We start from the raw sequence: 11572 nt of genomic DNA, 5'->3' as shown, positions 1-11572 counted from the left end.
CAATGAGACTCCATGCATGCGGTACCGACTATTCGTGAACATATAGTTCAACCTCACCGATCAAATCCAGATACGGCTACCAAGCTCACTAGTCCCACTCATTTGAGACCTAGTGACTCACTCACTAATTCCTCACCATGGGAATTAGCTACCACCCCAAGGGCTATGCTATGCACGCTAATCACCTAGCATGCAAACATCAACAACAATCCACAATAACTCACTCACTAATTCCTCACCATGGGAATTAGCTACCACCATAAAGGCCACAATATGCATGCTAAATCACTTAGTCATGCAACATCAACAATCATCCACAATGGACATATGCTCACACTCTAAGCCATAAACAGTCCATTCACAATTGCATACATAATAGATACATCCACAACATTATGCATACAATCATACATCATCCACACATTTATCACATAATCATATCATGCCACATAATCAATCACAGTATTAGCACACTCTACTAATACCCCTACCGCTCAAAATAACGGGAAATGATCCCTATTATATCACACGCCAATATAGGCCAAACATCAAACATGTACACCACATTTAAATATAAATTTTTCACTTTTCACACAGTGTTAACCGGTTAACGCAACACAGAACACGCTTCCTGACAATTCACAATAGTGTTAACCGGTTAACACCCTGGGTTAACCGGTTAACGCAAGACAGACAGCAATATTTTCACAATTCATAACAGTGTTAACCGGTTAACACCCTGGGTTAACCGGTTAACCCAGGGCGTTAACCCATAATACCCATTAAACGACGATAAACCCCCCTTACCTGAGTAAATCCGGCAATCCTTTTAGCTTCAAGCTTTTCCTTTCTTCAATCCTTGCTCTCTTGCTCTTCCTCTTTGCCCTTTTCTCACTTTTTCTGTCGCTTTCCCTTTTCACGTGAAAAAACCTTTCTTTACCAAATGGAACTCTTATATATATTCCAACTTATATTCCAATTTATATTATTCCAATAATAATAATAATTCCAATAATATTCCAATAATAATCCAATTATTTAATTAAATTAATAAATATACTATTAACTTAATTTAAATAATTATCATATTTTATCGGGGTGTTACACTGCCCGCCCGCTAGAGATGTGAACAGGCCAAACCGGTCTATAGGGGCTTATAACCTACCTATTTAAACATGACCTGACCTAGTCTGTTCAATAAAAGGCTAGGCTTTTTATATAAAAAAACGATAGACTTAGGTTTTTTAAAAGCCTATTTAATTAAATAGGCCAAACTTAGATTATTAAAAAAGTATAAGAAGTTGGATAGGTCGACCAATATATGCATATCTATTTGAAAATTGGATAAATAATATATAAAAGATTATGATGTTTATTTAAAAATAGGTAAAATCGACTATTTGAAAGACTTAATGTGAAACATACTTTTAAATAAGTTTTTAGATCAGGTCAGACTTTTAAAAGATCAAGATAGACAAAAAAGAGAGCTTATAATAGGCCATAGGCCAAACTCAGATCTTTAAAGTTGATTGTAGGCCATACTCAAACCTTCTAAGGTCTGACCTATTTCCACCTCCACTGATCGCCATTGGCAACACCATTTGTCTTGAGAAAGAATATGGAAAATATGATCATTATCACTATAACTACTAGAATAAGAATGACTTGAATCTTAACTTCCAAACATTCTTAACTCTACAAGTTTGTAATTAATCCTCCCTTAACTTCTAAACATTCTTAACTCTTCCAAGTTTATAATTAATCTTGCCATATTGTTATCTCACATTCTTTACACAATGCCTCAATTTCGCTAAAATTTCGTCGTGATTACTAGGTTCTAGGACATGTTCATTTTTATCTAACTCCCTAATGAAGGTAAGACAGAGTACATGAACTATGTGAGTTAATGCTAAGATTCATAAATATTTTTTTTGACAATAACATATGCATAAATAATTAAACGCAAAATTTATATTTTTGAGTGATTAAAAAAATAATAACTAATTACATATTGTTTAAAAAAATTAAACTATGTGTTTATAACAATTTCTAAATCGCGATGAACCATCTAATAAAAACATACATAAAATAAATTTTATATATATATATATATATATATATATATATATATATATATATATATATATATATATATATATATATATATATATATAATTTAAAATATAATATAAAAAATATAATAGGATAATGAAATAAAAAAAAAGGAACCTTAATAAACATAAAAATAAAAAGATTATAATTTATATTAGATAACAAAAATACAAAAATTAATTATAATAATTTGATGGAAACAACAAATAAAAATCAAAGTAAACAAAAGAAAATAAATAATATTAAAATACCATAAAATAAAATTTAAAATATTTTAATATATGTAATAACTTTTTAAATATTAAAGTTCAAATTCCCTTTCTTTCCCTTCAAATCCCTTACTGTAGGGGATGCAAACAATATGATTTAGAGAGAATTTGTTTAGCTCCATTCCCCTCATCTTCCTTCATAAATTTGAAAATATATTAATTAAAATATTCATTCCCCGCCCATTCCGTCTATTTATTTCGAATCAAACACATCTTAAAAAATATTAAAAATGAATAAAAAAGAAAATGAAAGAAAGAGATAATTCAACTATGAAAAATACTTACGAATGCTCCGGAACATTGATTAAGAAATTGGGTTGTCAACAAGTTATTGTCAACAACGACGGTTGTTACGGCCGCTAATTGCAGCAAAATTGGGGCTCTAAACCGCCATCGCCTCCGCTGTTAAGGTTTTGTGGCGAAATTTCTCAAATGTCATTTACAACCCCTTTAATGGTAATTTTCTGTTTTTTCATTTTGATTAGGGTTTTTTATCCTACATTTAGTTCAGTTCAGTTATGTTTTCTTTTCAGTTTAACTTTTTCTGTTTTGTACTTTACGTCAGAGAAAGGAATGGCAACAATTGTTTGAAAAGTCAAAATGTGAGAAAGACATAAGGACAAGGAGCATAAGAAGCACAAGCATTGTCACAAAGACCAGGACAGTCTGATTGAATGCACTCTCAATGTTGTGGTAAGATCTATTGCAATGCTATATCTTCGTTCCAACGAGCTGCTATAAAGCTTCATCATTATGATTATGGATAATGAAATGATGCTGTGGTAAGTTTCATATGTTGAAGTGTAAATGAATTAACCTCATCTAACATGACACTCCTCTGAATTATATATAATACATAAATCTGTTTTTGTTTCTTTTCTTCTAGTTTATTTAAATCTATGAACCCAAAGTAGACAACATAATTTAATTCACCATTCATCACATCTTTTCCTTAGCTTAATATGAAAATTGCTTACTGAAAACTAACCTCCTTTATCATCATTGCAGTGCACAACACAAGACTGATTGGATGCTGTTACATCTTATTGAACTCCAGATAACACCAAAATTAGGTGGAGAAAAATACTTGGATGTTGTTTCATAATATTTCAATCATCTAATCTGCTTTCTCACCAAGTGCTTTAGATTTCTTCAACGATTTCAGCTCATCAATCAACTGAAGCAAGTTGTTGTAAGAGTCTCCACCTTCCTCTATACTCCTCTTGGCAGCATCACCAAGCTTTTTTGCTCTCATCCTCATTTCCTTGCTCTCTTCACCACTTCCCATCAAATTCTCAACAGCTTTTGCAATCTCTTCCCTTCTCACCACTATCTCTTCAACAGTGCCAAGCCAAAACTTGTTCACTTTTGCTCCGACTGGGACCCCTATCTTCAGAACATCAACAAGCAACTTCTCATTGTAAAATTGCTCAGCAAACATTGGCCATGTGATCATTGGCAAACCAACACTCAAGCTTTCAAGGATTGAGTTCCAACCACAATGAGTAACTATCCCTCCTATTGCAGGGTGATCCAATATCAGAAGCTGTGGTGCCCAGTTCCATATGATATAGCCCTTTTTGCTTTCTTTCATCCTTTCCTCAAAATCTTGCAGGAAAATGTTTTCACTGTCGTCCACGTCATTTTTCCTTACAACCCAGATAAAATTATGACATGAATTTTCAAGTCCATAAACTAATTCAACAATTTGTACATGAAAAAGCCTAGTAAGGCTTCCAAAACTTACATACAATATAGACTCATTTTGATGTGAGTTGAGCCAATTTAGTAATTCTGTCTCATTTCCAATGTTCTTCTCTCTCTGTCCCCTATTGGTCTTTCTTTCATCATCCTTGTTAGCCCAAGCTGAAACTGGTCCTACACTCCAAGATTTGATCCCCATTGTAGTTTTATTAAGCTTCTCATAATCACTTTCAAGTTCATGAAAACTATTGTATAGTGTCCCATAGCTTCTTTCTTCAGATTTAAATATTGGTTCAAAATAGGCTGTGACAGCATTCTTCTCCCTTAACCAAACAGGAATCTGCAGAGAGGTCATCTCAATGGTATGAGGCAAACCGGGGATTGTAAATTTGTGTGTATCAGAAACTAAATTATCATGAGGTCTATACTTCATGATAAAATTAGCTGCACAGTTGGAGAAATAGCTTGAGCTGTAATAGTAAATCCTTGGAACACCTAGTTTTGCAGCTGCTTCCACAGTCCAGGCATACATCATATCAGTGACTATGCAATCTGGTTGAAGATCTTGAAGCAGAACCTCAATTGGATCTTGGAGCATAGATATTCCACGGCTGATTTTACCTAACATTTCAAAGGAAGTGCCATCTTTGATGTTTTCAACACCATCAGGAAGACCAAGTTGAGCTGAAGGGAAGCGAATAAGCTTAGTTTTGATGGAGTATCCAGAATTGAAGTCATTGTCAATGGTTTTTTGGAAGGTTGAAGCATTGGCATGTGTGGTGATGATGGTAACATTAACACCATGTTTGGCAAATAGTCTTGCTGTGTCTATCATAGGAATCATATGGCCAGGAGTTGGATATGGAAGAAAAACTACATGAAGTTTGTTATGGGATTCTTGAGATTCCATTGTTGCTTTTGAAATCTTTGAAGCAATGGTATGTGTGAGTTCTGTTACTTGGAGAGTTGATAATTAAGGATAAGTTTCTATGGCTGAGAGATTGCCTTACAATCATTTGTCTGACGAGACAAGACAACCACTCCTCTCCACATGATTAAGTATACTATTTTTTTTTTACTGTTTACCACCCATTTCTCTCTTTATATCATCCCAGTCAAATAAATCATATTCTATTTTGTGGGATTTCGATAAATTACAAATGGAGTTTAGAACTCAAACCATAAAATTTATAGTAAGAGGTCCTAAGGGCTATTCCATCAAATTGATTAATAATAAAAGTTTCTCTCATGCGGTATACAATGAGTTTGAATTATGTCTTCTCATTTGCACAATCCTAGCCTCATAATGGAAATTCACACTTGCTTGTTACTCCACACGACACACACCTGTTTTTGTGCCAATTAACACTTGCATCAAAAGTTATTCCCAAATTTTTTTTGGGTCCATTAAAGGTGATTGATAAAGTGAGCCTGTGTTGCTTACCGTTTAGAGGTATCACCAAGTGTTGAAATACACAATGTATTTCATGTTTCTCATATAATCTATGTCTCAATCCAGTTTCTTTCCCTGATGTTCTGTCGTCAAGCAGTGCAGTTAATTGTAACATGGTCCTTACAACGATTCTGGATAGAAAAATGTTCAAACAGGGGCACATTGCAACTATCAAGGTTTTATTATTTGCTTTCAATTAAAGTTAGTTCTAGAAGTATGAACTCACATTGGTTTCCCCTTACAATAGCATAAACTAAGCCGTGAATTGTAACTAACTCTTTTATAGAATAGATTTATTGGGCAAATAATCAAACAAGTCATTATTATTCAATCTCTCTACTAATCCTCTTACATTATAATTTATCCCTATACTTAATATATCCTTCAAATTATTGATATTCCTATATAAGAGTTAGATTTTATCTGAGCTTATCCCTAAATATCAAAAGAGTTGTCTCATAAAAAGAAATAAGCATATTCATGATCGGGCGCTAGGGGTGGCAAACGGCCATGCCTGCCCCGTTTAGATCCGCCCCGCAAAAGTCCGCAAAAAAATGGGGCGGGGCGGTCATAGTTGAGGATGTGGGCCTAAAATTTAGACCCGCCCCACAAAAAAGTGAGGGTGGGGCGGGGAAAGCCCGCAGACACTGCTCTCTTTAAGCCTAAAAATGCAAAAAATTTATGTAAATACACGTGTCCGCAAAAGCCCGCGAAAAAAACGGAACGGGGCGGGCGGACACATTTTAGGGTGAGGGCCTAAATCCTTGGCCTGCCCCGCACAAAAATGCGGGCAAAACGGGCATGCCCAACGGGCCGAGCCCTTTTTGCCACCCCTATCGGGCGCATGGTGTTAAGAGTATGAGTGAGAATATGTCAAACAGACTAATAAGTACCTACAACCTAACTTACATAGACTCAAGTTAGGTCAGACTGCTTTTTAGATAAAGAAGGCTTAAGATTTTATGTAAGCATTGATCTGACCTAAAATAGTTTATGTCATATTTGATTGCATCAGTGAGGTAATGAGTTCTAGTAGCTTGATTGGTGGTGGTTGTATCCTTATCTGGCATCAGGGGGTGGTACATCATTGTTAGAAAGTTATGCTTACACTATTCATAATTCTGTTTGTAACTAAGTTTTGTTACTTTCATTTATTGATCTCAATCTTGCTACTGATGCATTTATAGCAGCAATCAGGTAACCTACAGTAGCAAATTACATGTTAGACTGATACTGGCAGTTGTCAGTTATAACTAACTAGGATAGTGTATCTCTAATACCCCATCCCCTAAACTCATGGGGAGTTAGCTACTCTGAGTTTGTGCTCAAGCTCAAGAAATTTAGTGGATGCAAAGGGCTTTGTCAATACATCAGCCAGATGGTATGTACCAGGAATGTGAATGACATCAAGCTGCTTGGCAATCACCTTCTCACGCATAAAAAACATATTGATTTTTGTGTGTTTGGTTCTTCTGTACATAATGGGATTGTGGGCTAGAAGAACTGCATATTGATTATCACAAAGGATGACTGGTGTCTTAGTGGTCACATACAATTCATTGAGTAAGGTTTGTATCCAAAGAAGATCTACAGTTTCTTGTGCTAAGCTCTTATACTCTGCCTCTGTATTATATCTAACCACCACTGGTTGTTTCTTGGACCACCAGGAGATGAGATTGTCCATAAAAAAGATAGTTGCACCTGATGTACTCCTCATATCATCAGGATCAGAAGCTCAATCAGCTCCATAAAATACTTGTAATGAATTAGTCACTTGAGGAGAGTGAGGATAGAGATGAAAGCCATGTCCAATGACACATTTAAGGTATTTAAGGATCCTTTTAACTGTCATCCAGTGTGCCTCAAGAGGAAATTCCATGTACTGACAAACTTTATTTACTGCATACACAATGTTAGGCCTTGTTATGGTGGCATATTGTAATGCACCTATAACTGACCTATAAAGAAAGGGATCAGAGAAATTTGTTGAGCTAATTTTAGTGAGTTTGTAGGTTGAATGCATAGGAGTGGCCACTGGACCGGACTCATGCATGTTGGTATTGTGAGTAGGTCCATGATATATTTGGTTTGAGTGAGTAACAAAGCACCATTGTGTCCTTAATTCACCTTAATGCCCGAGAAGTAGTCAAGATCTCCTAAGTGTTTAAGGGAAAAGGCAAGGTTCAATTTGGTGATCATGTCTTGAACCAAGGACTTGGAGCTACCAGTAATGATTATGTCATCTACATACACAAGTAGGTAGAAAGTATGACCATTATAGAAGTAAGTGAAGAGAGAGGGGTCACAATTATTGGCCTTAAAGTGAAGTTGAATTAAAGTAGCATGCAACCTTTCATACCATTGCATTGGAGTCTGCTTGAGGCCATAAAGGGCTTAGTGGAGCTTACACACAAGGGAGGGATCAGAACTAAAAAAACCTTGAGGTTGTTCCATGTATACTTCCTCATCAAGCAACCCATTGAGGAAAGCATTATTGATATCAATTTGTTGAATGGTCTAATGATGAGTAACATCAACAGTAAGAATAACCCTTATAGTAATAGGCTTGACAAACGGTGAAAAGATTTCTTGGAAATTAAACCCATGTCTTTGATGAAATCCTTTGGCAACAAGCCTAGCCTTGTACCTATTGATAGTCCCATGTGGATTTTCCTTCACCCTAAAAATCCATTTGCATCTTATAGCTTGTCTATAAGATGAGAGAGGAACAAGAGACCATGTTTTGTTACTGATGAATTAGGGCATCAAACTATGTCTGCAATGCAGACTTCCACTGAAAGTCACTAAGAGCTTGCTTAACATTTTAGGGTTCAAAGTTGGTGAGGAGCAGTCTAGGCTTAAGTCTAGGTTGAACGAAGCCTGATTTGGACCTAGTTTACATATGATAAGAGTTGACAGGGACATTGGTGAGAGGAATGGCTCTAGTAGGTATAAAAATAGAAGAGGCTACAAAATGTTTAAACTAAGAAGTGCTGGAGGAAGGAGATTGAGAGGAATGAGACTCAGCAGAAAATGTTCCAGACGAGGAACTGGAGGAGGCCTCAGACCTGGAAGGAGAAGTGTGGACTGCAGGTTGCTCAATGGTAGAAGAAGAATCATGAAACTATGTAGATTGAGCCATAGTAGTATGAGGAAAATGAGATAAAGATAGAAGATGGAGAGGTGATAATGTGACACCATGAGGTGAGAAAGTAGTAGGTTTGGATTTAGAAAATAGATCAAGATAAGAAAACATAGTTTCATTAAATAAGACAAGATAAGAAAACATAGTTTCATTAAATAAGACATCTTTAGAGATATACAATCTACCATTGGAAGAGAGACACATATAGCCTTTGTGAGAGGTGGAGTACCCAAGAAATAGGCACTCTTGGGATCTAAACTCAAGTTTATGAGCATGATATGATCTAAGGAGATGGAAACAAGAACACCGAAACACCTTTAAAAATGATAGTCAGGTTGAGTTTTAAACAAAATTGTATAGGGAACCTGAAAATTAAGAGAGGTAAATGGAAACCTATTGATGAGATAAACAGCAGTGGAAAAAGCATCATCCCAATAGGCGAAGGTAAATATGCTTGACTGAGTAAAGTAATCCTAAGATCCATAATTTGTCCATGCTTTATTTCAATTACACCGTTTTGGTGGTGATTGTGAGGACAAATGACTCTATGGACAAAACCTAAGATAAGAATTTGGTGGAGGGTCTAAACTCCCATCCTAAATCATATTGTACAACTTTAATAGGGTAACCATGTTGAAGTTCAACCATATACTTGAATTGTTTAAAAATGTTAAGTGCTTCAGATTTGGATTTAAGCAAGTAAAACCATATGAATTTGGAGTATACATCCACAAATGACATATATTAAGAGAACCCTAGAGTAGATGAATTGGGGGAAGGGCCCTATAAATCACAATATATCAATTCTAAGGGTGTAAAGTGTGTGGTGTGTGAAGCAAAAGAAGGTAAGATGTGAGCTTTTCCCATGTAACATTCAATACAAGCTATGACGAGTATATAATGCAGATGTCTTATGAATGCATTGATTTACTTAACGAATAAATATGAATAGATAATCATATGCAAAGGAATCACCCTTGAACCATCTGTTTATGATTCTTAAACACAATCAAGACCTTACAAAGGTTCAAATGATGACAACACTCTTGATTGTCTTCCTATGGACATTTGAAACATGATGCAATGGAAATAAACGGTGCACTGAGATTGAGAAATCAAGTCTTTCGACTTCTTAATCAATAGATGACTGGATGAATCTCATCAATACTAGATAAAATGCCAAAACTCTCGACTTTTCATCTAAACCCTGATGAATGCTTTTGAATGAAAAGAATGCATGATAAAATGAAACGATTATGCTATGCTGGTGCAGGTGAAAAACTTAGGGTAAAATTTAGGGTATGACAAAAGTCCACCAAAATACCGTCCCACTTACACTCAAGGATAGACAACTGATGCATCAAACCCAACGACTTTTGATGTTCAACTTTTGACTTCTGGCAAGTCAAACACGCATACACGAACTCAACAATCTCTTTCTTCATTTCTGGCCACCAAAACATCTTCCTGCACTCCTGATACATTTTAGTAGCATCGAGATGAATACTCAAGCCACTCCTGTAACCTTCCTCGGGAATACGCTTCTTAAGTTTGGGCACATCTGGTACATAAACTTTACCTCTGGATTTTATCACACCATTCTCGCCGATTCTGAAGTCACCACCTTGACCTTGATTAATCGACACCAACTGATCAACTCATCCTAAGTCAATCTTCTGACCTTCTCTGATCTCTTCAAGAATACCATTGGTCCACTTAAACATTCCCAACCTCATGTTGTTACGAGTCCTTTCATAAACTAAACTCAGATCTCAAAATTGTTCAATCTACTCAAACTCCCGACCATAACCATCGACATATGCAACGACTTCCTACTCAAAACATCAGGTACGACATTGGCTTTACCAGGATGGTAACTCAACCCAAAATCACAGTCTTTTAGAAATTTGAGCCACCTCCTCAGCCTCATATTGAACTCCTTCTGATCGAACAAGTACTTCAAACTCTTGTGGTCACTGAACACTTCAAATCTAGAACCAAACAGATAATGCCTCCAAATTTTTAACATGTACACCACAGGTGCTAACTCTAGATCATGCGTACGATAATTCCTTTCATGAAACTTTAACTGTCTAGAAGCGCAAGTCACAACTTATGTATCATGCATCAACACACCACCCAGACCCATCATTGAAGCATCACAATACACAACAAATGACTCACTCGGATTCAACAAAATTGATATTAGAGAAGACGTCAACTGCTTCTTGATTTCTATATAACTCTTTTCATACAAGACATCCCACACATATGCTTGACCCTTTCGAGTCAACTGGGTCAAAGGCATCACCAACTTTGAATAGCCTTCAATAAACCTTCAGTAATAATTAGTCAAACCTATAAAACTTATGATCTTGGTAACAGACTTTAGAGTTCCCCATTGTAACACAACATCAACTTTTGACGGATCAACAATAATACGTCCACTAGAAATTACATGACCTAAGAAAGTCACTTCTTTCATCCAAAAATCACACATAGATAACTTTGCATACAACTTATTTTCTTTCAAGGACTGGAACATGATTCTCAGATGCTCTGCATGATCTTCATATGACTTCAAATATATCAAAATGTCATCGATGAACATAACCACAAACTGATCTAGATACAAATGGAATATTCAATTCATGTACTCCATGAGCACTCTAGGCGCATTAGATACACCAAATTACATCACTGAATACTCGTAATGACCAACCTCGTTCTGAATGTAGTTTTTACTATATCCTCTAGTTTCACTCAAATCTGATGATAACCCAAACGCAAATCAATATTGTTGAAAACACAAGTGCCAACTAACTGATCCATCATATTGTCGATTATCAGAAGTGGATACCCGTTCTTGATAGTCAATTTATTCACTTT

At 35.8% G+C, this 11572-nt stretch overlaps 1 protein-coding gene across 1 annotated transcript; it reads right to left on the bottom strand.

Annotated features, from left to right (window-relative positions):
- Positions 1-3189: 3189 nt before the first annotated feature.
- On the bottom strand, positions 3190-5275 carry LOC127127376 (soyasapogenol B glucuronide galactosyltransferase). The gene is made up of 2 exons (XM_051056549.1): positions 4133-5275; positions 3190-4030 (listed from the first exon to the last, which is right to left on the bottom strand). Exons 1-2 carry the CDS (start codon positions 4993-4995, stop codon positions 3499-3501), a joined length of 1395 nt encoding a protein of 464 aa, XP_050912506.1. The 5' UTR covers positions 4996-5275; the 3' UTR covers positions 3190-3498.
- Between the last annotated feature and the right edge of the window lie 6297 nt (positions 5276-11572).

The sequence above is a fragment of the Lathyrus oleraceus genome, chromosome 3 (genome assembly GCF_024323335.1).
Source record: "Lathyrus oleraceus cultivar Zhongwan6 chromosome 3, CAAS_Psat_ZW6_1.0, whole genome shotgun sequence".
Lineage (NCBI taxonomy): Eukaryota > Viridiplantae > Streptophyta > Magnoliopsida > Fabales > Fabaceae > Lathyrus > Lathyrus oleraceus.
Note: the sequence above shows the minus strand (reverse complement) of the source record. Positions and strands in the feature narration are given on the sequence as shown.